Below are 27,162 nucleotides of genomic sequence, written 5' to 3'. Positions count from 1 at the left end.
AGCCTTGGAGAGTGACTTGAAACAGTCCATGTTTAGGGTTGATTGCCCTGTATACAGTTAGTATTGGCAAGGTACTTCTGTTCTGTACTTTCCGCTTGAGCGTTGTCCGTGAACTGCTGCTCTTCACAAGAGAATGTCCTGCAAATGCCCTCCACCCCGTTTTCATTCTTCTTGCGGCGGCTGCGTTTTTATGGAGGAAAAACGCTAAGGCGCCCGTGTGCTGTGCGATGTCAGTGCACGTTAAAGATCCCCAGGTGGTCGAAATTATTCCGGAGCCCTCCACTACGGCACCTCTTCTTCCTTTCTTCTTTCACTCCCTCCTTTATCCCTTCCCTTACGGCGCGGTTCGGGTGTCCAACGATATATGATACAGATACTGCGCCATTTCCTTTCCCCAAAAACCAATTATTATTATTATTGCTATTTTACAGTCGCCGTGCGGACCACCGTTAACTAGCAGCCCTGAACACATGTATTCCCTGCCACTTCCAATGCTTTCCCGCCTGTCGTTAACTGATGATCGTTTTGCACACATTTGAATATCATTTTGGATCTCTTCATATTAGTTAAAAGACACGCCGTTCTGCGTTCTTTGCAGAACATGAGTGTAGCACATGAGTCCTTACTCATGTTCTGCACTTTGGTTCCTGAGTTAATTACAAGCCAGTACCATCAGTAAATCGGAGATTGAAAGGTATTCTCCACTAGCTTTTATCCCTCCTACTGGATACCTAGAAGTTGCTGGTTTAGCACTGCCCACACACAAAAAATGGGCTAAGTTAAAAAGGAATAATCTCAAGTAAGAAAGTAGGGACCTTGCTTAGACAAATGGCATAGCTAGTGAGACACTCCTGCGGTTATGTCTTCCCTTGGTACCATTCCTGTTAGATATAATTAGCAGCAGCAGGAACACCTACAACACACATTACTATGGTTTCTGCATGCCCTTGTGTTCAGTACAACATAACGGGAAAGTGCGCACACGCAGGAATATTAAGATGGAGTCTGGCGCAGAAAAGGAATTATGAAGGAGCGCTAATGCAAATAACTGAGGTGGCGTACATGTGAGAATCCTGCGCACCACGAGGAAGGAAACAATTAAAAATAAAATTTCGTCGCTAATAAATCACAAATAAATGGCGAAGTCAAGAGTGTGTCATTCTGCCTTTTTTTGTAGAGTGCTTTAGCGTTGCAGGAAATGTTGAATGAAATACCGTAATAATTCATCTCCTCATAATTGCGACAGAGTAATGCAAGCATTTTTGCCTTGTAATGTAATCACAGGTAGTGGCACCATGATAATTCCGTTTTCTTGTTTGCTTGCGTTTAATGATGCTGAGGAACAAGCTAATTTTATTTGAAAGAAGGCTTAATGTGATTGTGCTAATGAGAGCTGGATGAAAGGATATTCTATGCCGAATAGCTGCTTCAGGTGCTAGGCACTGACAAATGTTGCTCCTATCTACGCTGCGAGAGGTTTAGACTTCTGCGTTGCCGTGACGTCATGGAATAGTAAATGGTGGAGAACATTACTATAGCAAAGGCGTACTGGCGTAGAAGTGTAGTAGATTACCTAACCCTTGCCATAGCCAGGAGGGCCTACTGCGCAAGCTCTGGTGGCATCAGGTGATTCGATGCACGCCTCCGCTATGCTAATAGTCTCTATTATTGTATCTTTCACACAGGACAACACTGTTTTAAAAACGAGAAAGAATTCAAGTGCCGAAAATTTTCTTTTATAATTTTTGTCCTGTTATATTTATAACAGCACAAAACGTCAAAATATATACGAAGCCAAAGTTGTGGCTTGTTTAAATCTTAAAATGTTTTGCGCCAAACCCTAACTTGCAGGCTGATGTAATTCAAACTAGATTTTAATTTTCCCACCCGACGCCCATCCGCGAACGTATTTCTATGTCGATGTGTACTACTGTAGTGGTGACCTTTTTGCGAAATGTGAAAGTTCATTTTTGATTTCATCACATAACCTGCTTCATCACAATTTCTGAACAATAGAGCAAAAGAATACAGAACATACTAAGCTAGGCTCTGGACTTTAAATTAAGACTACCAGGAATCCGTCGTAGGTACAAAATACTTGGCAGCAAGTGTTTGTAAGTCTTGTTAGCAAGATATAACGAGAGCATTCTCTCAGAACTAGGGTGCTCGACTTAAGTAGCTAATAACCAAGCTTTCATGCTTATTTCATCCATTCAATAAGAAGCTGATAAATAAAGGAAGTATAAGTATTTTCTGAAATTATCATCCATTTTCTGCAGCCGGGTTGCTCCTGAGGTAGTGATGTTTAAGAAAAACGTTGGAATATTTCGATGCTTTCTGCTCTGCACTTGTTGCACCAAAACACCTTTTATGGGAAAAATACCAACATATTACAAGCACTGGCGATGCGGTTTTTGACGCGCTTCATGTAAAAATTGTAGAAACGTTTTATTCACAAAGAAAAATAAAATGAGCAAGACAGTTCAACAAAGTGTTCACAAACATCCGCTCTTCGCCTTCCTATACTATCATCCAAACATATTATGTAATCAATTTACTCGCGAAAAAGCGCTCATTTAGTTTTTATAACACCTTCTGGATGGGGCTAATTTTAAATCGCTGTTGGCGATATTTCCAAGCTAGCGAAACTGGCAGGCCACTCGAAACGGCGGTGATAACGATGATGTGGTGCGCGCTCTCATACAGTACTGCACGAGCCAGCGTAGATAACCTCCCGCTCTATTAGCTGTACGGGAAGTACTTTCTTCAATCAATTCCGTTGCTTTGCATCTATAGACATTCACAGCGATATTTTTTTGGAGCACTGTTTAATTTTTTCAGCAATAATTGCGCTGGTTGTTTTCATTCTTGCCAACGTGTAAATACAGGTCACCCCTCTTGTAATACCCATGCACAGGGGCATTTGAGGTATTGAAAATTAATAAATAAAAATGAAGTTTACTAAGTAAATGGCGCTTCATGAGCATTTAACGTTTTTTTTTGTTCTAACGACCACGTTTTTGATATTACTGTCTGCTTAATCTCTCTTTCTCTAACACATGCGCGCTCACACGCCGTTGTACACACATATAGGGGGCATGGAAGTAATTTCTTGCCGAAACATCTTAACATGGCCTTCATAGGACGCAACGCACAAGCACACACACATTTGCACGCAATGTTTCCACAGGCGTCCGGCAGCAGAAGACTCGCTTACTGACTAGAAAATTGGATGTAAGAATCTACCCACATTATAATCAACCTCGCCATGCTATCATCGAACTAGACGGGTTGCCAGCATTTTTTTTGTGAATAGCGGTGTTTCGTCACCGCTGGCAGATTAGCAGCTTCAGATTGCTGATCCATTGTGAAGGTAACAGCGCTGAATGTAGATGCTAACACAAGACGAAGAAGCTACAGCGTTCGTGGCGTAAATTAAGTAGAACACTTGGTTACTGGGGTTATCGAGCTCAACGAAATAGCTGAGCTGCGCCACCAGTGTGTTCATACACCATCCCTATCGGCAATAAAAAAAACAGAGCGTGAACTATCTAACATTGTTCAACTTTCATGATTGCATAGAGCTTCCTGCGCTGAAGCGCATGCTTTGCTGGCACCTGTCTATGGCACTATTCTTGCCTTCGTAGAGAAAATATGTAAAGCCACTTATCTTCCAAACAAATGTTTTTGAAAGTCAGCGCTTGCTCGGTTTTCAGCTCGTGTCTTCTTCGACCTGCCGTTTAAACTTCAAATATACAAATGTTCTTTTTCTATCTGTACAAGTCCTATCAATATACACTGTCTTCAACCGGATTCAAATGCAGTCGCGGCGACCGCGGTTCCGCGTAGGCGATACGCAAAAGGCGCCACTGTGCTGTGCGATGTCAGAGTACGCCAAAGATACAAAAGCGGTCGATATTATTCTGGCGCTCTGCATTAGGCACCTCTTTCTTTCGCTCTTTCACCTTTGACTCCCATCTTCCTCCCTTCTGTCACTGCATGGTTGAGGAGGCCACCGAGGAATGAGACAGGTGCTGCGCCTTTCATTTCCTCATAGCGAAATTTTTCTTTTGGTCGGTGAGAAAAAATTGTTCAAGAAGTACTTTGATTTGGGCTAGTTGGTTCATATCTTGAAAGAAGTTAGGACGGCGCTAAAACGACAAAGAGGCACGAACACAACAGGACGGGCGCCAACTTGCAACTGAAGTTTATTGCACCAAACCCCTACATTTTATGCATCAACTGAGCCGTATCACAACAAGCTTATCACATAACAAAACGCAATTTCTTCAATAGTCAGAACATCGGAAGTAGGCGCTACTTTTACAGACCAGAGACGCCTTCTGCACTATCCACTTGATAACAGCATTATTCTTACTTTATAAGTCCCCAGATTAAATGAGTGCGCAACCCACATGAAAGCAATTGATCATTCAAATGATACACACACGCTTGGGCAAGGCAACCAGCGCGCAAACTCAACAATCGTGATTTAACACAAAGAGTGATAATGAAAGAATGACCAACAACAAACGCAAAAAATTTGGTGGACATGAAAACTTAAACCTTCGGGGGAACCTCCCAGCGTCAATGTACTATCATTATCGTCAAAAATTTAAAACCTTTGAGGAAACCTCCCAGCGTCAAAGTGCTACAATATTGGTTTCTACACAATCGTCTTTTCGGCCGATAAAACACATCGATGAAAAACAATGTATGCAGAAAACATGCAAACGTTGAAACCTAAAGACAGCCTTCGAGAAACGCCACCTCAGCGTCACTAATTGAAATGGACGGCCTACTAACGCATGCGCTTCCCGCTTTCTTAATAAAAAAAATGCCTCCACTACTTCTCGCTCAAATCTGTCTTTACCGCTCTTCAAAAAATTGTTTTGCTCAGATCCGGACTACACCCCTTGCACGTCTTGCAGTGATCTGCAAGGAAACTTCCATGATGTTGGCGCACATTCCGCAAGTGTTCACTGGCACGTTCACTGGCACGCGGTTTTTAGACGTTAGATTGGTTTTTATGGAGGATCACCTATGCTGGGCGTACAATCCCAGATCTAAGAAAGGGCTGTTACGGTTTGATAGTGCTCATTCTAAACTCGTAAAAAGAGCAAAAATCGCTAATTCCCTTCAGAGTGCCTTAAAAAAGTCGTGCCATCACACGATGTCTATGAGCTTTGACGCCCAAATTCAGAGGTTGCACGAAGCGGGTTACCCGCCCCATTTGATTTTGGCTGTTCCTGAAATGTTAATCCAGAAATTCAAGCGGCCTTGTGATGAGAAACTTCCGGAAGCAAAAAAATTGGTCCCTGTGATTCCGTCCATGCATAAGGTGTCCCATGGTATAAAAAAGTCGCAAGCAAACATCTGGTGCAGGTTGTGTTCTCGGCCCCATCAAAGTTGTCAAAGATTTGCACACTGTCAAAACCGGAAAAGAAACGACCGGTTTGCCCTATTAACCCATATATGCCTGAACTTGGGGAAATTAAGAAAAGTGAATTATTTTCCCGTAATAATTGCTTCTGGTACCTCAGAAAGTAGAATCAACCTTTTATTAAAAAAAAAAATTTCGAACTGCGTTTTTGTAGCCGTCCTACATATAGGACGCTAGGCACATATACTACTCCTTTGAGTGGTACAATTTGAAACATTTCACATGGACTCCGATGTCGCATTTTTCACAACGTGTTGTGGTCTTCTCATGGCAATGAGCACACCTTGTTTGCTTCTCTTGAGGGATCACTGTGTGGTCAATGCGGTCAAATCGGCTTTGGGCTTCCAGTAAAGATTGTCGGCTTTTTCCACGCAATGGCTTGGTGCCATAACTCTTCATATACGACATCGCTATCGTCCTTCGAAATGTGAGGAGCTCTGTTTTGGTCGTTCCAATTCTGTACAACTGGAATGCATTATTCACACATGCATCAACCAGATATGTCAGGAGTGAAGAATACCACTTCTTTCCTCGAATGGCTGTGCGGTACTTTGAAATATTTTGGTCCAGTCTGTCAACTCCTCCCATGTTGCCATTATAGCTCGAAATCAAGAACGGCTGCTCCACCGTGACTTTGGACTTGTTTTCTCTCGAATATCTTTTCACCATTTGTGTTGGCTCGACCCCGTGAGCATTTGAGACGACGGTCACTGTGCTGTTGTCCTTCCAGCGACATACAATATTTTCAGATTCAGCGTCGACTTTGTAATCGTAGAAGCCTCGATTCTTGCTTTTCATTTCTTTCTGTGTCAGGATGGGACAGTTTTCTATTCGGTTATCCCGCACGGTGCCTGTGCACTTGACACCCATTGACGAAAGCATTCTAACAAATTTGAGACTTGAAAAGAAGTTGTCAAAGAACACATGAAAGCAGTAATCAAGCCTTTCTTTCAACCTGGACACCATTTTTGTAACAACAGATCCTCCTAGACCAAGCTTGTTTTTATCATCCACATTGACGCCATACCTCCCTTGGTAGGACTCAACAGAAAGCAAATAGCCCAATGGGGTGCAAACGCACCACAATTTATAGCCAAATCGGATTGGTTTCCCTTTCATAAACTGCTTGCATCCATGCTTTCCGAAGTACTCGCACATGCTTTCATCAATGCTGAAGCAGTCTAGTAATGGAGCATACAACAGAAACCGTTCATTCAAGAGCCTAAACAGTGGTCGCAGTTTTGTGAATTTGTCTTCTTGTACTAGGTTGTTGTTGTCAGCCACATGAAGGTTGGTGAAAATGGCTTCAAATCGGTCCCGCCTCATAGAGTTCGCGACGAGTTCAATATGAGAATCACGTGAGTTTTTCCACAACATGCGACGCCTTGGAACCGGCACATAGCCACAGAGAAGCAGAATGCCGAGAAAACATCTCATCTCACCTGCGTTCACGTTCAACAACCGATTCTTCAGTTGTGCATAGGTGTTGGTGTTTGCAACAAGCAGGTTGATGACTTCATCATCGAAAAATTTTTCAAATGCCTCTACTGGAGTTAGCGGTGCTCCTTCAGCGGAGTCTGAATCACACGAGTGGCGAGTTGGGAAACTCGCGTTCAAGTCGCGTTTATCCCACTTGACACGTCGTTTCTGTAACTTAGCTGGTGGCTCCTGGTTGTTCTCGTCCTCACTTGACTCTGAACAAGTGTCCAGAACTTCAGCACGAAGAGTGCTCCCCGGCAGATGGTCCATGCTGGTGCCTTCATCACCGCTCTCTTCATCTGTCACTGCCGCAGCGTGATTTTCGGGCGGAAGAATGGCCACCGTAGACGGTACATCTTCCCCAGCGTCAATCTGGTATAGAATGTCGTTGAGCGTTTGCGGATCTCTTCTGCCGTAAAATGAACTGCAGGGAATCTTCTGACTGCAATTGAAAAAAAAAAAGTTTCTGCCATACGTCCATATGTATTTTACTATGCTACTTCAACGCTACGCGCGCGACGCATCGCGCGTTCCAGAGTGACACAACAGCGACCCCCGATCTGCCTAGCGTCCTACTTATAGGACACCGCTGTTTGACAGATCGTAAACACAAAAATGTTGCCTATACCACATTGACATTGTTTTCACAGCATATTCAATTATTCAGGAATAACTGGCAAAAATCTCGAAAACATCAAAAATCATTTCAATTTATATTACTTACATTTTCTTTCTCGGCATGGCGTTCGTCGAAGCTCACGCGGAACGCCGATTTTGAAACTGCAAGCACGTGGCGAGCTGTGCTCCCACGCTAACCAAGACTTGCACGCGAGAAGGCCATAGCCTCAGAAACACCCCCTAGGGGGCGCTAGCTTTTTGACAAAAAAATTTTCGAGTTATTTGAAAAATTTTCAGTGTCCTACATATAGGACACTAGGCATATATGGGCACATCAAAAACTGTTCACGAAATGCAGATCACAAGTTGTATATCAGATTCCTCTAAGCTGCGGTTTAGTTTACATAGGGCAAACCGGTCGATGTTTTAATGAACGTGCCAGTGAACACTTGCGGAATGTGCGCCAACATCATGGAAGTTTCCTTGCAGATCACTGCAAGACGTGCAAGGGGTGTAGTCCGGATCTGAGCAAAACAATTTTTTTGAAGAGCGGTAAAGACAGATTTGAGCGAGAAGTAGTGGAGGCATTTTTTATTAAGAAAGCGGGAAGCGCATGCGTTAGTAGGCCGTTCATTTCAATTAGTGACGCTGAGGTGGCGTTTCTCGAAGGCTGTCTTTAGGTTTCAACGTTTGGAAGTTTTCTGCATACATTGTTTTGCATCGATGTGTTTTATCGGCCGAAAAGACGATTGTGTAGAAACCAATATTGTAGCACTTTGACGCTGGGAGGTTTCCTCAAAGGTTTTAAATTTTTGACGATAATGATAGTACATTGACGCTGGGAGGTTCCCCCGAAGGTTTAAGTTTTCATGTCCACCAAATTTTCCGCGTTTGTTGTTGGTCATTCTTTCATTATCACTCTTTGTGTTAAATCACGATTGTTGAGTTTGCGCGCTGGTTGCCTTGCCCAAGCATGTGTGTATCATTTGGATGATCAATTGCTTTCATGTGGGTTGCGCACTCATTTAATCTGGGGACTTATAAAGTAAGAATAATGATGTTATCAAGTGGATAGTGCAGAAGGCGTCTCAGGTCTGTAAAAGTAGCGCCTACTTCCGATGTTCTGACTATTGAAGAAATTGCGTTTTGTTGTGTGATAAGCTTGTTGTGATACGGCTCAATTGATGCATAAAATGTAGAGGTTTGGTGCAATAAACTTTAGTTGGAAGTTGGCGCCCGTCCTGTTGTGTTCGTGCCTCTTTGTCGTTTTAGCGCCGTCCTAACTTCTTTCAAGAAAAAATTGTGTCATTCGTTACTGTGCCATGGTTCTCTGCTTTTTTGGAGACACTCTGCCTGTTGGTGTTTACTCCACATTCTGGTCCACGTAGTTGTTAAGAGAAAGAAAATTGTGCATTGTTAGGAAATCTCCTTTTTGTACCCGCTAGAATGATCTGGCATCTTCAACCAAGTATTTTTTTCATAAGAGTGAAATACAGCGACTTTGGTGCCAACCTCTTCGCAGTCAACGTTAAATTAGTTTTAGCTTTCATCGGTGCGATGTGCAAGTGTGAGAATGCAAGCCTCAAAACCAAAAGAAAACCAGCATTCAATTTGTATCAGGGAAGCATCACTTTTTATTGAGATGGTGAAAGTTGTCACCTAGCTTATAACTCTAAAGTTCGGTGTTGCACAGTTTTTCACTCGGGCCATCAAGGCACACAGGTAAGGCATAAGCGTCCAGCATTTCTCTGTTATAGTCTATGACCCTCTAATTTTATACAGTTCATAGTCTCCATATCCGGGGGTGCACTGATTTTAATTCCCTGTCTCCTTAATTATGAAAACAAAAGCAAATAATGTTTTCTGAATTTGCCGTTGTCGGTTCCTCTCCCCCTTTCTATTTCATGCGTAGTGGCAGCTGGTTCAGTCAATTTCGTGCCTTGTACCTCATGACTGTACCGCAAGCAGTTCTCAACACGGCAGGACAACTCAGTTCACTCCTGAATGACCTTGTTACTGGAGTGCACCGAATAGATGGGCGTAACCCGCAGTTTGCTCTGCAGAGCGTAGAAGGAAGACATGAAGTAGGGAGGAATGGCACAAACATTCGTACTGGCGCCACGTTGAAAGAGTGACGGGGAGTGGAGTTTGTGGGTAGGACCACATACTACTCTAGAAGCTAGATAACTAGGTAGCCAACCCTGGCGAAAACAGCCTTTTTACGCGCCTCGTTCCTCCTGAATGGTTCAGTGGTTCTGCAAAGTTGCGAAGTTTGGCTGCCTCGAAACGAAAGCAAAGCCAGCGGTTCTGCCATGCATATGCGCGATATCTAACTACCTAAAAAATATTGCACCAAAAGCCCGAGTGAAGGTTCATCTGTTTTGTTTATTTCAATATACTGCAGCTGTATCCGGAGCTACAGCAGGACACGTACCGTATAGATTCTGCTGCTGATTCCCCTGAGTTTTTCTTTTGGTGATTATTTTGACAACTTTTTTCATGTCATAAGCTAACTGTACTCCGTGCCATAAATTAGATGCAACGCTGTCACAGCTAGCGCTCATGTTAGCCATTCCTACATCGTCGACCAAAAAGTTGTCAATTACAAAAAACAGCGCAAAAAAAACGTAGAAAGACTAACTTTGTGTGTTTCTTTTGGTGAATCGAAACCAGTATTCGCTTTGTCTAGAGGCGTATAAGATAATACATTGATCATAAGCTTAATAAAACACGCTTTCATTGGTAGCAAAACGCTCCAAATACAATAACTGCCCATCTTGCATTGGTCCTTTTTAGTCGTGTCTGGTTTCCGCTTTCCCAGCAACCGTGCTTCCATCAGTTTTGAGAAAATGGCGCCAAACACAGCGATGAGGGACAACTCTCCTGCTAGCACTTTTTCTGAGATTCGTACATCGAAGACATCGAAACACGACAAGCAAGTAATTAAGCATATCAATGTCCCTGAAAGGATCCGTTTTCCGTGAAGTCTGGCAGAAAAGTACTGAATTATGAGTGAAGCTGAATTGGCTCTGTCAGAAAATGACGTCATCGAAGCGAAGCAAATGATGGCTCTATTTTTCCCTGTCAACAAACGGGCTACACAACAGTAAGTTTGAATAGCGTAGGAAACACATTCAAAAAGCATACACACTGAATTGACACAGCGGGTCTAGGGCTGGTGATATAAACAGAATATCCTTCAAATGATCCGATCGGGGTTGTTCAGTTCTGCACATCACTATACCCAACTATTTTTAACACAAGTATTTTTACTTGAAAAGTAATTAAAGGACAAATGCTATAAAAACCTTGCAAAAATTTGTCGCGTTGAGAATTTTAACCTAAGCACCAAAATTTTCGCTTTCTACAAAGCTGTGCCTTACACCTCTCGGTCACACACCAGGTTAGAGCAACACGGCTCTGTTAATCATTTCACGTCAATCACTTTCATGCCTTTCACAGTGCTGCACTTTTTGTATGGAGAGGAGTAAAGTCTAAATTAAAATTTTAGTCCATTGGGTCAGAGTTTTTATCAAAAAAACTTACAGTGAGCCCAACAAAGAAACAGTATTTTAACCGAAATCGTACCTGTCGGTACACAGTATATTTTCGTTACCCTCAGGAGGCGTGTGAACGGAAGGGTGTTGTTAGATAGCTGGTGACAAACAGAGGGGGAGAGGGAATGTTCGCTGCTGAGACATGTCCCGACGAAAAGTTTTAGATTTAAGTTAGCTCATGGACAGGAAGTCAAACTGAACAGCGGCAGCATTCGGTTTAGTTGATTAGCCATGTTTAGATCGTTAAAGTGCTGAAGAAGACAAAACGCACAGTGTGTCCCTGCCTTCTAGGGCGCCCTGTCTTCGACTAGAGCTTCCACTATTTATTTCGATTTTCCTCTCCTTCGAGGCAAGCGCCAAGAAATAAGCCCTGAAACCAGTTTTCGATTACATTCACGACTACATAATTAAATCTAGGATATTTCTCTGTTAGAATTAGAATGCACTGCATTTTATTCGTTTCTTTTTTTATTTTTTGTAAAACTTCTAGTCTAAAACACAAAATTATCTAAATACTCCACTCCCCTGCCGTGAATATGTGTCATTAAGCCTGAGTACATAATAATAATCTTGGCGACCTCCACGATCTGAAGTAAAAACTCAAAGAAGATATAGTAAACTTCCGCATAGAGTTACCCTGAATGCAACTAGCCAGACGACAGGTTTCTTTACACTGCCATGCAATTACTACCACTCCTCACTTCAGGCGATAGAGAAATGCGCAATGTATAACCAACGCCTATATAGCCTTTGTAGATTACGAGAAAGCATTTGACTCAGTGGAAACCTTGGTAGTCATGCAGACATTGCGGGTTCAGGGTGTCGAAGTTCAATATGTCTAAATACTGGAAGACATATATAGCGGATGCCCAGCTATCATAGTCCTTCATAGAGTCAGAAATAAAATTCCAATGAGAAAAGGTGTCAGGCAGGGAGACGCAATCTGGCCAATGCTATTCACCGCCTGTTTAGAGGAGGTATTACGGTGCCCGGGTTGGAAACATCTGGGAATAAGAGTTAATAGAGAATGCCTTAGTGGTCACCGATGCACTGATGACATTGCCTTGCTAAGACACTGAAGAGAATATTTGCAAAACATGATCAATGAGTAAGACAGACAGAACAGCATTGTGGGTTTAAAAATTAATGTACAGAAAATCAGAGTAATGTTCAAAGGTCTGGAAAGGCAACAGTCGTTTTAAAATTACTAGCGACGTACTGGCATTTTTAAGAGAGAGTGTCTACTTATTGCAGGTAGCGGTCGCAGATCCGGATCATGAGAGTGGTATAGTAGAAGAAAAATAATGAGGTGGAGCGCATTTGCCAGATCCTCTATAGTCATGAATGTCAGTTTACCAATATTCCTCAAGAGAAAAGTATATAGCAGGTACTCTCCTTTGGGGCAGAAACATGGAGGTTAACGAAAAGGGTTCAAGTTATGTTGAGCGCAGCAAACTATGGAAATACGTTACGAGACAGGAAGAGGGCAATGTCGATCAGAGATAAAACATGGGTTAATAACACCGTATTCGAGATCAAGAGTAAGAAATTGGCTTGGGCAGGGAATAAAATGCGAAGCCAAGATAACCGAGGGTTCTTACGGGCAATAGACTGAATTCCAAGGGAAGGGAAGCGTAGTAGGGGGCCCCAGAAAGTTACGTGGGCGGATGAGATTAGGAAATTTGCGGAGATAGGTTGGCCGCAGGCCTTTGTACGGCCATGGGGGTAGTCGGGCTGATGATGATGACGATGATGTATTGACTTCAACACATACGATTCAGCGGCGATGAATGAGCGTTACTCCGGCCAGCGCAGTTTTTTTTAGCATACAGTAGGGGCTGCTGCTACCACTGTCACCTCTTTGTCGGCTTATAAGCATGAAGATAATTTTTCTCATGGCATGCCGTCGACCTTGCTCACGAGTTTCGGGCGTTCTGAGTTGCTAGTTCTGTAGGATTGCTACACTACGCCACCGCTTCGACCTTTCAGTGTGGCACCACTTGAGCTCCGTGGCGGCACCGTTGGTCACGTAGTTGGTCACGTGGGTTGATCACGTGGTGTGGAGCAGCTGCTGCTGCCGGCGGCGCGGCGCGCAACAGCTGCAACAGATGTGCGCATGCGCCGTGTCAAGTGAGACGAAGGTGAAGAAGGAACGCCCAGCGAAACGGAGCAGCGAAAGATTGACTTTGCAATTCGACTGAGCGAGTTCCACTAGGCCCGATGCCAGATATAGCTAACGCGTCAGTCCAGCTTTAACCAGAGCTAAACCACAGCCATTTTTTACATAATATTTTACTCCCAATCGCTTATTTTGGCTTATTCATTATAAAAATACGCATTTTTCTCCACTGATATGCATCCAAAAATTATGCGCTTTTGTCCACTGATTAGCATGTGCATGTTAAGAGAAAGGGCGCGACTAGCGTTCTCACCATTCAAAGTAACAGCTTGTTCCAAATTATTTTTGTCGTTCAGGTGCAGCGCAGTCCTGTACCTATCTCAAAACGCAAAAATATCTAGAAAGGTTAACAAAGTGCTGTATTGTCCACTGGTACACGTGTTTGATTTGTGCGTTAAATGCCTTGATTGCGTCACAAGTTTGGGCTAAGCCACACTCTACGGGCATTTCTCTGAATATGCGTTTTATTTATTTTCCAGTTAGACGCGCTAAAAAGCCCTCCCTCCTCCATTGGCTGTGGCTGCGCACTTTTCTACTGGAAAGACAAACTTTTGGCGAGAGCAAAGATTGTTGAAGTCAAACAGTTTTCTTTCCACAGAACGACCAGTTCTTCCTACGAAGTTGAATGGCGTAATCAGAACAAAACAACTAAATTTTGCATGCCTCCCACAAGGGGCGAAATCACTCATCTGCATTCCGGAGTAATGCCGGCCTGCTTGAAGGATCGCAGTTTGTGGGAATAAAAAGCGCATAACACTCGCGCCGCAGACTTTTAGCAGATAAGTGCAGTGTGACACTTTGAAGCCGCCCAACATGTTAGGAGAGTTGAGGTTGCGTCCATTGTTTGCGGATTAGACTCAGCAAAGTTTGGTTTACAAGTAAAAAGTTTCCTGCGACTTTCCGCTCCCGTCCGCCGCGAGCTGGTAAAGAGACCAATCATTACGACACCTGTGTACACAAAGATCTGTGCGCTGCTTGACAAGAAAGAAACACACTCGTTAGCAGTTGGGCGAGTGGCGTTGTTTTAACACTCAGGAAAAACTGAGCGGCAGTGGGGAAACCCACTTTCTTCACGCAGAGTGCGGTGACACCCTGTATGCCCGCTTGAAGAAACTACTGATTCTCTGAAGCGCTGATCTTAGTCAGAAAACGATTACAAGATATGACATGATTGAGTAGTTTGGCTTGCGGTGCCAATCACGCCATAAAGCTAAAAACGTAGCTGCTGGCGCTACCCCTGTGAAATAATTTGAATCTGGCTAGTAAAAGCAGCTGAGCTCCGTTTGTAATATAACCTCACCAGAAGGCACGCAGAGCTGGCATTCCTGCAATCACATAGAATAGTATGCAATAGTGACGCTGACATATGCAATTCACTTTGAAACGGCTTTCTGCGACCTTTCGGCCGGCGCCAGCGTACATGTTTATTGTTGTATTCTTTTCATGGCAGCGGCTCATTTCTCCTCTCAAGTATTTTCTGTTGAGGCGCCGTCGAGTCGTTGTTCTTGCGCAGTTTTATTTGCAGCACGTGTGAGAACAGTTCACCAGTCTATGAGTAGTTGCGTTTTATTTCAAGTGCGAATTCTACTTCAGCGAAGTTCGAACGCGCAAAGCGCACCGCAATACATCGAGGTCAATTCGTTCGTAACTCATTATTTTTTCCTCTTTGCCTTGAAGCTAACCCTTTCAGATTGGTTCAGTAAGAAAGATAATGCAAAACGTTTTCACAGTCCGGTTCCCAAGATCGCTTGCAACGCATTTACGAAGCGAGTATGATGCAGCATATGGACTGCCGCTTCGAGAGTGTGCCGTAGCTAACCTATCTAACGTAGCAGTAGCTAAGCTCAAGGTTTTTATGCGCTCGAATAATCCCATATACTTTCCCTGAGGAGAAATCGTGAAGTATGTTAAATATTGAGGCAGATGTAAAAGAAATTTGGGTAAAGTTCTGCAGCTTGTCGTCTGCACCTAAGCAGCGTGTGGTCTCTACTTAAGCAGGCCTATGGATCGTTCTCAGTGTCCAGGAATAAATATCGACTTCGTAACAACAATCGTTCACAATAGAAAACGAAAACAAAAGTTTTAATTGAAAAACAAGGCCACTGTATACCCATTTCTTTTTGTTCTATTGCGTTACGGTGAGGACACCATGCTTCTGTCTTCGCTGCAACTTATGGCAATGTAGCCATTGCCATACCGGCTATGTTCTGGGTATAGGTTTATCGAATTTGTGCCTGACGGTGTCCGTCACTTCCTGCTGTTGTCCCGAGTTCAGACGCCAGCTTGTTCATTGTATCAGTAGTCAAAGGCCTAGAGCGTAAAAGGTGAGGTGGGTGAGTGTTAACCCGCGTGTTTTTTCCTTAACGCTTCAAGTTAGCATTTCTTAGTGACGCGATCTACAAACGATCCACAGCCTGAATGGAAACTGCGCAATGCCTGACCCCTCAGCGGCCACATTTTTCAGTCAAGAATATCACGATGACTCCTTATTCTAAGAGAAAAACAATGTAATATCGGCAGTTAACAACAAACGTTACCACATTTAAGAGGCAAATTTCACCGCAGAAAATTATGACATCAACATCAGCATACTAAGAAGAGAATAACAGTGTAATGTCGCCAATTCACAACAAACGTTACCACATTTAAGAGACAAATTTCACTGCAGAAAAGTGTGACATCAACATCAGCATACTCAGATAAGTCAAGATATAGGAAATTCACTGTATACCGTTACACGAAAGTGTTTAGGTCAAGCTGGGTGAGGATCGAATAAGTTGCAATGCAGGCTTCTGCAGCAAAGCTCCGGAGTAGGCAACAGATTTACGCAGACACTTCCGGAACTGTTTTCGCACCTAATTGAGCACATTGAGTACAGACATTTGCTTCATCATGAAATAATCACGCGCGCAACTTGTACATGTTTATTATTGCGTAAATACTTTTTATGCATATTACCCCTCCCCACTATCCCCTCTTCCTGTCTCCTCACCTCTTTCATTTCATTTCTTCATTTTGCCTGCTATCCTTTATTTCCGTTGCCCCAGCTCACGTGCTTCAGTATCGATGGCAGATGCTGGGGCTAGCAAAGATACTTTCCTTCTTTTTTATTATAATTATACCAGTTACCGCTATAAAGACATCATTTCTGTACCTACTGAGTGCGTATTCGTCGAAAGAGCGTTTCGAGTTTCAATAACACCATAGGGAGCGAAGTTGACTTTAATAACAAACATAGGCGCACACAGACAAAAAATAACTCGAACAAAAGCCGGAAAACACACTTTTACGGTTACTGTTCGTGTGTTGGCTGCAGAGCTGGAAAATGGGCGAATAGTTTTATTCATTAATAAAATATAAAGGATTATCAGTTGCTTGAAATTTCGCTATCAGCTGGGGCGGAAGAATCACTGATTTTTCTATTGCATTGCTGCTCCTTCATACCCTGGACACGCAGAAATGTTGGCTAATGTTTCTCCGGTTGCGCCCAGAAATGGCCAGCAACCAGGCGTCAGGAGGACACGACTCTCGTGCACAGCTCCTGGTCGAAAAGCTGGTTGGGTAGGTTTCTGTAGTAGTCCGTTATTTTCCTGAGCGCCTTCAGGCGGCTGTGCTTTCCATACTTGTTTACCACCCCGCACTCGTTGGCGTAGTCGTCGTAGTCGACGTCGTAGGCCGCGATGCCGAATGTGGCGTCCAGTGCCTCGTTCTTCACCGTGCACAACTGGGTGTAAATCATATGCAAAATAAAAAAACACACGTGGCTTTTCTTAACTCGGATTTCGAAGACTTCAAAAATTAGCACGACGAATTAGTTTACGAATATTGTAGAAACATATATACAAAATGTGCAAAATTTTAACGACTAGCTATGTGTAACATGTCGCGTATTGGCTTAGCCAAGCGGCTTGATATATAGTGGTATTCACATTCTAGTTAAAACTTTTCAGTTTCATTAAGAGCCGCCGCGGTGGATCAGTGGTTATGGTGCTCGGCTGGTGACCTGAATGACGCGGGTTTCGACTCCGGCCGCGGTGTTCTAAGTTCGAAGAAGGCGAAACTGTAAACGCCCGTGTACTGTGCGATGGCAGTGCACGTTAAAGAACCCCAGGTGGTCGAAATTTCCGGAGCTCTCCACTACGGCGCCCCTCCTAGCCTGAGTTGCTGTGGGACGTCAAACCCTCATAAACCATAAACCATAAATTTTCATAAAGAACGACATGTACAAATATGCTAGGCCTCTAGATTAGAAGGGGCCAACAGGCCATCTCGCAAGAGTGGCAGATCGGGCTAGTTGGTAATTTTCCATAATGCGATACAGCGCGAATAAAGACGGGGACGAAGCGAGACAAGACACCATCTCACAGCACTTACAATAGAGATCAAGACAAAAGTACTTAAAATTATCTCGGTTAGGTTCTTACCGAGGGCGCCAATCCATAATTTATGAAATGAGGAATAACATTGAGCGCTGTACAAAAAGTCTGCTCCAAAAATGTAAAAAGTTGCACTACCAAGTTTCATAGAATCACGTTGTTAGCCAACAGGAGCAATACTAAGCCATATCCAGTTGAAAAGCTTATGCCTGCGTATGTACAACACAAAGAAGTAGATGCACCACCACACATTTCCAATGGAGAAGATGGCCCTGCGTGAAATGGCGCGGGCGGAGCGGTCGAGCTAGGCTTCAAGGCCTTTAAACTTGACCATAACTCAACTTCGGCTGCTCTTAGGCCTGCTTACGCGGAACAGCGCTTGGTAATATTTCCCTATATTCTTGAGGCTTATGCCGCTTTAAAAAAATGGGAGCAGGGAATTCCTTCATCTCCGTCATATTACCCGTCTACCTAGTGATATCTACATATTTCTTGGCCATTGAATACTATGTCTATGAAAATGCTGGAAGCAGCTAAGGTGAAGGTCTCTGTTGGGCGCGAATAAATAGTAAATATGCATTTTATGAACGACAAAACTTCTTCTATATTCTGTTTTAATCTTTGTCTGGCAAGAGGGATACTCGGCGAAGATTGATGGTGCCTCAGAAATGGTTTCATTCCCAGCAATTTTCGACAAAAGCATTTGGAGAGGGAAACAGTCTGGTTTCATTCCCAGCAATTTTCGACAAAAGCATTTGGAGAGAGAAACAGTCTATGACAGCAATTTTTTTATATGTATTGTAAGATTAGGAAACAAAAATCTATGTCTCCGCAAACCACCCGACGGCAATCTTGCATTTTTTTGGTATTAGCGTTCTTGTTAACGTAAAAGCCTTCTGCATTGGTTTTCTTTGGCAGTCCTTACTGCTCGATATGATCAATCGAAACACGTGAAAAGAAAAATAATGCTACACATCTGTAGAATAGACCATTACCTTCAATATTTTTTTGAGATTATCTTACAATTCTTCAATATGCGAAATTTTTATCTGATATGGTTGTGCATGAGAAAAGACCGTGAAAGAAGGCGAAATTGAGAAAAAGATCATACTGTGAGAATTGGCGTTAGCCGCCAAGAAAACAGTTTCGCAAAGCACTCATTCCATCACACTTACGCACTTGTGCATTCCCCGTTCCTGCAGCACTCTCAGGGCGTTTCAACAGTCCGCTACACAGGTCTACCCGAGGAGAATGTAGCAAGTTGTACCTATATAAATCATTAGTTATAATTTATTTATTTTATGAGGGAGTCACTTATGATTAAATTTGCGCTGAAGCTTCGGCAGTCATAGCATAATTTCTAACGCCACTGCCACTCTTTAGAAGTTTCATTAAAGGCCTCCAGCAATTTTTCAAGTAATGCCATTGTCCCAGTGCGTGCATGTATCGTATAAACGAGGTGCATAATGAGAATGTGTACACACGAAATTTGGAGGATACGATCGTAACACGTACTTTTTCGGCTAGTCCAACTTCATTGTCATACGCAAACAATGTCCGGTTCGTGGTTTCGTACGTAAGCATGGCATGGTGTCGAGATCGGTACCTTAGGTTGGACGCGAAATCTGTAGCCCTGCACACCTGAAAGAAAAACATTAAAAACCGAGCTATTAGTAGTAATGGTGGAATCTTTGCGGAGTCTACATAGGCACGGAGCCATTTTTTTCAGAATATTTGTTACGAATATCTGGACGAACCTTACGCCAAATAATGTGCTGACAAACACAGCTAGTGCTATGCAAATATAGACTGAAGCTGTTGACACAAACCTGTACCTTTAATTTCCTCTTTCGTGGTAAAAAGCAGCCGTCGCATTACACTGAGGCCTTTGAGCACGGAAATGTAAAGCCAATACAGATAGCGGCCTAAGAATATTTACCGCCTCAACGATTGCTGCTTCGCGAATTTGCACTACTCCGTCGACGTATCACGGCCTACGAAAACTGCTAATTCTCACCTCAGTCCTAACACACTGCTGGGTCCAACTGTTGAGGCAGCACCATTATTAATGCGAAAGCATTACTTGGCTATATCACCTAGGTCGTGTGACGATGCGCAAAAAAGGTTTTGTTGAGAGGATAATTAGTTAATTATTTAGAGCCAAAAATGTCTAAAAACCGTTCAAATAGCGCGGACGTCGATATAGCGAGTGGACGGTAAAGCAACCGTGAGCGCAAAAATAAGGGGAAAATAGGCAAAGGAGTGGAAATAATGTTTGGAATGGGTTGCAATGTGTTTGATGACTGATAGTTACCCAAAAAAAGATTGATTGACATAGAATAATTTCGTAGTTAATTAGAAGCAAAAGTCGTTCGACGCCCAAATAAGCTGGACGCTGATATGGGGGTGGGGGGTGCGAAGAAGCAGCAATGCGCCGAATTTGAAAAACCAAAGGGTGTGGTTGAAGTGAATTGGGTGTAATAAGATTAAATCTGAACAAAGACGACGAGTGAAGCGAAGAGGGGTGACGAGTGTGGAAGAGGCGTCAGTGCTTTCGCATTCTCCCAATGCGGGTCGCCGCACTGGTCTCCAACGTTTTTTTTTTTGTATAGGAGAGGGTCTTTGATTATTTTGTTTATTCAGCTCAGCAAACTTGTGTTCATCGTTATAGTAATAGTATCCGGTTTCTACACAGATCGCCCGGGTCACGCAGTTCATATGTGAAGTGGGATACCTTAGGATGTCAGTATGAAGATGGCGTACGGGTGGCGATCCTCACTAGCAGCAAGTGTTTCACACAGTATTCCAATACAAAAAGACCCCCATGCATGATGGCACCTTGGAAGAGAAAATAACTGGAATCATCGCTTACTTACCGGCAGGATACCAACTCGGGAGGCTTGAGCTGCAGGTCGAGAGGCTTTGCTTACTCACCTCAGTGTAGCTGCCGAATGACGGAGTCATGTGGTTCCGTTCACACTGAGCGAAGAATTCCAGCGGTTGTCCCTGACTGGCTCTTGTCCACCGGCCCTTCATTGTGACCGAGAGCAGGGCGTGGGTCGGCACCTGCCGCCTCTCCAAATCACGCACGCCATGCGGGCCGACCGACTGGTTGATAGAGAGCCAATATGATTTTTCCTCAGGATCCCTTTATGTCTTTACTTAAGTTGCATACATACCGAACTTTACAGAAAAGCCCGCGAGTAACTTCTAAAAATAGGTTTGTTGAGCTGAGATCATGGCTTTTGTGACCATGAAATACCAGTGCAGATGGACCCCAGAAAAAGGCAAATTATACTGAATAGCTAGATGGTGCACTGAATGATACACTAGTTTTTAACTATTGGCAGTTGATCACCCGGTTGTAAATAGAGATTCATAGGGAGTAGTCAGAAGTAACCATGTCACTTTTCACAATTCTGAAAAGGGAATGCGTTCGGAGCAGCGGCGCAACAAAACTTTGACACTTCCTTGGACGTTTTGGGGATCATGGAGATATAGAATGCTCGCTGTTACACGCCATGAACTGTCACAAGGTAAAACTTGTGTCACGGTGTCTTCTTTGTCCCGCTTGAAATTTTGAAGTGGAGGAGCAAGCAACGACGAGACTAGCCCACGGGCGGTGCCCAAAAGCCACAGGACGCTAGCCTCTGGCACCACAAATATGCAATTGCAACCAGCTGCCTAACTCATACGTGAACGGCAAGTATCAAACTTTAGTTGACCAATAACTACATTACATGAGTTAATTTCATTACGACGTCTGCTGGAAGTGCTTTATTACGCCCCAAACACTGCCACTATACCTCCAAAGCTATTTAAAAAAACTGTTTGGCCTTCCTAAAATCTTCGCTACGTCCTTTGTAACCGCGAAGAGACCACTTCGCACTCTTTCAAAAATTCTTCATTTTTTGTTGCTTGAACTCTGAACCTTTTTTATTTTTGTTCTTGAGATATGAGAGTTTCCTATCTCATGTGCGCCCTCAGTACATGCGCACAAGTCCCTTAGTTCAAACAATACTTGTAGTCGCCATCGTCACATCCCAGGGCTTCTCTATGTGACAGTCGCGCAACAACCACCGAGACTTGCTAAGCGCTTGTTTTGTCTATTCTCCCCTTTTGTCCGTGTTTCCTGCGCTGTTCTGAACAATGAATATGTTCCAACTCGCCTAACGTTTTTCACTCATCATTGCTAAGCTTTGCTTAATAGCGGTGTGTTCAGCACACTTGTCATATTTATTCCGCATGCTTTCTGTACCAAGAAATGGATGATTGGCCTTCAAGAAGTATGACCATGAACTTTGAGTATATGGCACTCCTGAAAAAATTTTGCTTGGCGTATTTCTAGCTGGTGCAGGTTTTTCGATGACAAGACATCAGAACCTTTAATGAAATTGTTTGAGTAATGCATTGGCACTGCTCTCGCAGACAAACGTTTTTCTCAACGAAAACAGAAGAGGTATATTGTTATGTGGACGACTTTTTTGCGCTAAACATGCGGGCAAAGCACGCCTTGGCTGCTAGTTCTGCGTAGAATTTAAATTATATTGTGGGCCGTTCAAAACCTGTACTGGCCGTATAAAAATCCTTCATACGAGCCGGGAGACGAAATGAGAAGTTTGTGCACAATACCGTTGTGGATATACAATTACGCGTTCAAAGGAAACGGATTCCTAATGTCATCTACTTTCTTCGAAGCCTGCTGCAGCCAAAATTGCCAGTCAACTGATGTGGCGAGATCAATGCGAGCATAAATATAATTATAAATAAAGGCAGATGAGGTTTATCTTTAATGAAAAATTACCTTCCAAATAAAGGTATAGATAAGGCTTGCCTTTGAATCGGCACACCAACTCACAATGTCGTAGAGGTAGCTCCCTCGGAACTTGGGTGGTAAGGGGACCGTCGATAACCGGGTGGGAGGCATGACGGCGCAGTTGTCGAGCGTGTTGTCCCCGAATGGATAGTGGCCGTAAACAACAAGCAAGTCTGGGACGAACTGAAGCCGACTGCAAGTCATCGAAACCAGAACGCAAAGACACGAGGCACATAAAGATCATGTGCTCTGTACAAAGGCTAAAAGGCGGCTCTCCATCAGTTGGCTACTACTAGGGGAAAGCCACATATACCTGCAAAAATATGGAGCCTTAATATGATGATAAACGCACTTAAGTCTGCATTTTGTTTATGAGCGAATTGCCGCGCTTGAGTGGCGTTCTGACTACGCCGCCGCAGAGGACAGTATAATTATAAAAAGACGTATATAAGAACTTCAAAGTGATATTTCAAAATTGAACTGAACGTCGCCCTACACAATTTCGTTTCAGGGACTCAAGTAAACTGCCGCAAACATCTAGAAACCGAGAACGAAGAGAGAGCACAAGGCGTGGTTGCGCTGAGAAAATAGTGCACGGGGAAGGTGACTTTATATTCTCGCTTTTTTTACCTGCACACAAGAATAATCATCTATATTCTTATCCAAAGTTGCGCGCGGTGATTAAAATATGCAGCAGAAAAAACAACAATAGGGCAAGCAGCGTTAGCCGTTAGAAACCGTGCGAGCGACTGTAACAACGTGTCTACCTTGCTCTCTAGTGCAAGCCACATGACAGTCGTTGAGCGTTGCTTGCCTGATATGCTAAATGCTGGAAAGGACCTTTTTGCACGTCTCTAACGTCATTGCAATCGATTTGAAACTCTTTACAAAGTGCGCACGCACCACGTAAGTATCCGCGTTCTTAAGCGCCGTATTCATATGCGAAACAGCAATTTCTTCCTTCAGCCTCATTTATTCTTTATACACCAACCACCAAGAAGTCTGAATCACACGAAGTGGCCAACAGCGATAAACAAAGGCGAGGTAATCGCGAAGATTTGAAACAAACCTGAGAAGCAGTTCTTCGTATACATATATAGAACAGCACGATGGTATGTGTAAAGTTAGACGCCCTCTCTCATTTTTTAAGCCCTCACCCCTTTCCCCCGTGTAAGGTATCAAACCGATTATTCTTCCGGTTAACCTCCCTGCCTTTCCTCTTCTTTCTCCTCCTCCTCCTAGGCGCCCCCTCGAGTTCGTGAAGATCACCAATATACTCGTTACCATAATGAACAATTTTGAACACTTGATGTCTTTGTAGTTAGTGTACTGGATACATTTATGCACATGCTTTCTTCACCGGAGGAATTCACCGTGGCTGTGTGATTGTTCTTGCTTGCATTATAAATTGCTAAAGAACCCCTAATTCTACGGATCCTTGAATATTGAGCTCTATACGGTGAGTTGCTTTTAGAAATGGCACAATAATTAGAAGCACCTGGAATGCACGCCAGGTGTGAAAGAGCATATTCTATAATTTTCGTCAAAGCAGAGCTTCGTTTCTAAATATAGGCCAGTGGTTTAACGTCCCTAGAGTTTGTCTTGGCAACTGGCAACGTCTCTTGTAGAAAGGACGCAAACGCTTGCTTGGTCCACAAAATTTTGTTTCTGTTTGTGCCCTTTCTGTGGGCTGCAGTACATTGCGGTAGAATTTACCGATGCCTCTAGTATTAGTGTGTCACTGGGAAATTGCTGGGAACCAGTCAGAAAGCGTTTAAACGAACTTATCTTAACGTTTCAGCAGACTTTCAGCAGCCTAATAATTCGGAACTGTTATTCTTTTTCATTGTTTGCAAGCATTTGTTTTGACAAGCGTTGTCAAACTCATGTTTCCTTTCTTCAGCTCCGCCATTTTAATCCATAGCGGCGTGGTTTCTTTCTGTATGACAAAGAATGAGCATATATTCTGTATATCCGTGGCAACTTTACATATTATTTCAGAGTAGGTAACAATAATGCCATCTTTGCGTGGCGCCTTCTCACACAAATGTCTACTGATCCATAACTTTCTTCCAGACGCTTTTCGCCTGCTGCATGATAGTGTTCCAGCCTTTTTTAGCGTTCTTCAAATGTAAATTCAGTTATTACTTCTGTTCCGCCTCTTCAATAACTATGTATTCTATTTGCTAGTTGTACTTCACCCTTAAAGCTAGAAGGTTTACAGCCAGACAGTTAGGGATAAAAATTTTTGTTCAAGACAATTCATACGGGTGTGGTGTGCAGCTGCAGCACCTCGCAAATCTCTTGGCTTCTTCCGAAGTGTTAAGTCAGAAATGTTTGTAGAGATTGCATTTATCTTTCAGGAGGTAGACTCAGTGGTTGCGAAAGTATTCAGCTGGGTTATTTGCTTGACCGACACTTGAGAACGCTTAGAGCGCACAACTGCGCGGATTAGACATTGCGCTACTGAAGAGATATTAAGGCATAATAAGTTTCCTAGAGCACTACTCGCAGGTTTCATTGCGCATTTTCCTCAGGCTTCCTTCGCCAACATCTGAATATCTCGTTTTAAAATGCGCCCTCCATCCATTGTTCAAAACATTGGAACAAAAGCTTACTTGAACTCCTCGTGAAAGAAGTGTATCCACTGCCTCCCTGGAGATGGCGAAGCCACAGCTTTGAGCGCATGGTGGTTAAGCATCCTTTGGCTCTCGGAAAGACTATCTAGAACCTGTAAAACAAATAAGGAAAAAAAAGACCTCTGAGATTTCTTAGGACGGTGACAACGATAGATATTAATGGCGCAATAACAGCTTTGCCTAAAGAGTGTCATGGCACAAGGTATTAACACGATAGCGGAAAGGTGCCTGATCCGCATAAAATCTGGCGTCGTCGTCGTCGTCGTTGTGAGTGAGAAACCCCAGGAGAAGCAACCTAGGCGGGCCCACTGTATTGAGGAAACTCACCATCATGGCATGTGGCAGTTCAACTAAAGACTGGTCGCGAGAGGTTGCTCTTGAAGAGCAACCGGGGACGCTCAACCCTCCGAATACAACACCAGCTGCCATCGCAGGGCAGTGGCGCATCGCTTAACCGGTGCACCACTGTGCCAGGAGTGGTATGAGGACTCCCAGGGATATATGAATGTAAAGTCGAGAATGACGAATTCTGCATATATAAGCATTAATCCATTATCGCTATCAGAGCAACTTTCATTCGTAAACAATGGATCCTAACACCGGAACAGAAGTTAATACCGGAGTCCTAGCTCACCTAACTGGCATATGGCCTAACTATACAAAGAGATTGCCATTTTTTTCTGACGTTTAAAATTGTGACTGAATGGCGGATAAAACCTCCACCTTCCCTCGCAGCTTCGGAGAAGTAAGAAGCAGCTCGATGAGGACGTCACAACCCGTGAAATTACAAGCATTCACTCTCTTCCATTTCACCTTACATCCGTCGCCCGATGCCGCGAGTCAACACTTTGCGACATTAGCCTTAGGTGGTGTTACGACCAAAGCAAGCACTTATACATTGGAACAGTACCGCCGCGCGTAAATCATGTTATGATGCACCCCCCCCCCCTCACCGCCCCCACTGCCTTGGCGCTGTGGAAATTGGGGAGGTCTGAAAGAAATCTCTTTTTGTTTTCTCAGGTGGCGCAGAAAACTTCACCCGCTTCGCAGGCAAGTTTCAAAAATTTCATCCCTGATGCCGTCGAATTCTAAGCCTACTGCGTTTTCTTTTTGGAAATGTACCACGAGTAACTTCTAAACAGCTTATGAGTGTTTCTCGAGATTCGTCATTCACTGTAGTGGGCTGTCAATCAAGCCATTTTATGCTTCGGCAGGTCACAAGTATTTCTTTCCAACCATATTATTATCATTCTGTACTGCATCTCTTAGCTCCTCAGTCAAAGTAATATAATTAAAGGAGGCTCAAACGTACTTTCAGTCGAGAAACGACGGTCATCATTTGACTACGGGTCGCGTCTGAGGGCGTGTCGAGTATTGCGGTGTGGTAAATACTCCTCTTCCAGAACACGCTGAGCGGATTCGCTCTAGTCCGCCTCAGATCGTTTCCCAGCCGGTTCATGTAACTGCGTAAGTGCGACATGAAAATAGCCGTGACTACAAGGGAGTGCAAAAGAAAAAAAGAAAAACTACACCACAGCTTTCAGGCCTCCCGATACGGCGCTCTATGCACACAATGCACCGGGTACTTTCAGAGTCTGCAGTTTTATAGCCAGAACGTATGGTAGAACGACAATATAGAAAGCCATCTATCTCTTCTGGTGTGACAAATGAATAGTGAATATAGAACTGGGTCATTGTGGAGGCTAACGATAAGCGTCAAGCTCAAGTTAAGGACAACGCAGCGAGCCATGGAAAGAAAAATGATAGGTGTAACGTTAGGAGACAGGTAGAGGGCAGAGTGCGTGAGGGAGCAAACGCGGGTTAGTGACATCCTAATCGAAACCAAGAGAAAAAAATGGGCTTGTGAAGGGCATATTGTGTGAAGGCAAGATACCCGCTGGTCCTCAAGGGTAACAAACTGGATTCCAAGAGAAGGCATGTGTAGCAGAGGGCGGCAGAAATATAGGTGAGCGGATGAGTTTAAAAAGTTTGCGGCCATTCGTTGGGCGCAGCTGGAAAAGGAAAGGGTTAATTGTAGAGACATGGGGGAGGCCT

The 27,162-nt window shown here is 43.6% G+C and overlaps 1 protein-coding gene across 1 annotated transcript; it reads right to left on the bottom strand.

The window, feature by feature from the left end:
• Nucleotides 1-16,683: 16,683 nt before the first annotated feature.
• On the bottom strand, nt 16,684-20,754 carry LOC144100657 (uncharacterized). Its single transcript, XM_077633531.1, has 3 exons — nt 20,587-20,754; nt 19,168-19,293; nt 16,684-17,000 (listed from the first exon to the last, which is right to left on the bottom strand). The coding sequence occupies exons 1-3, from the start codon at nt 20,686-20,688 to the stop codon at nt 16,788-16,790; spliced, it is 441 nt and encodes a 146-aa protein (XP_077489657.1). The 5' UTR covers nt 20,689-20,754; the 3' UTR covers nt 16,684-16,787.
• Nucleotides 20,755-27,162: the final 6,408 nt, after the last annotated feature.

Source organism: Amblyomma americanum, chromosome 8 (genome assembly GCF_052857255.1).
Source record: "Amblyomma americanum isolate KBUSLIRL-KWMA chromosome 8, ASM5285725v1, whole genome shotgun sequence".
Taxonomy (NCBI): Eukaryota; Metazoa; Arthropoda; class Arachnida; order Ixodida; family Ixodidae; genus Amblyomma; species Amblyomma americanum.
This window is presented reverse-complemented; position numbering and strand designations above follow the sequence as displayed.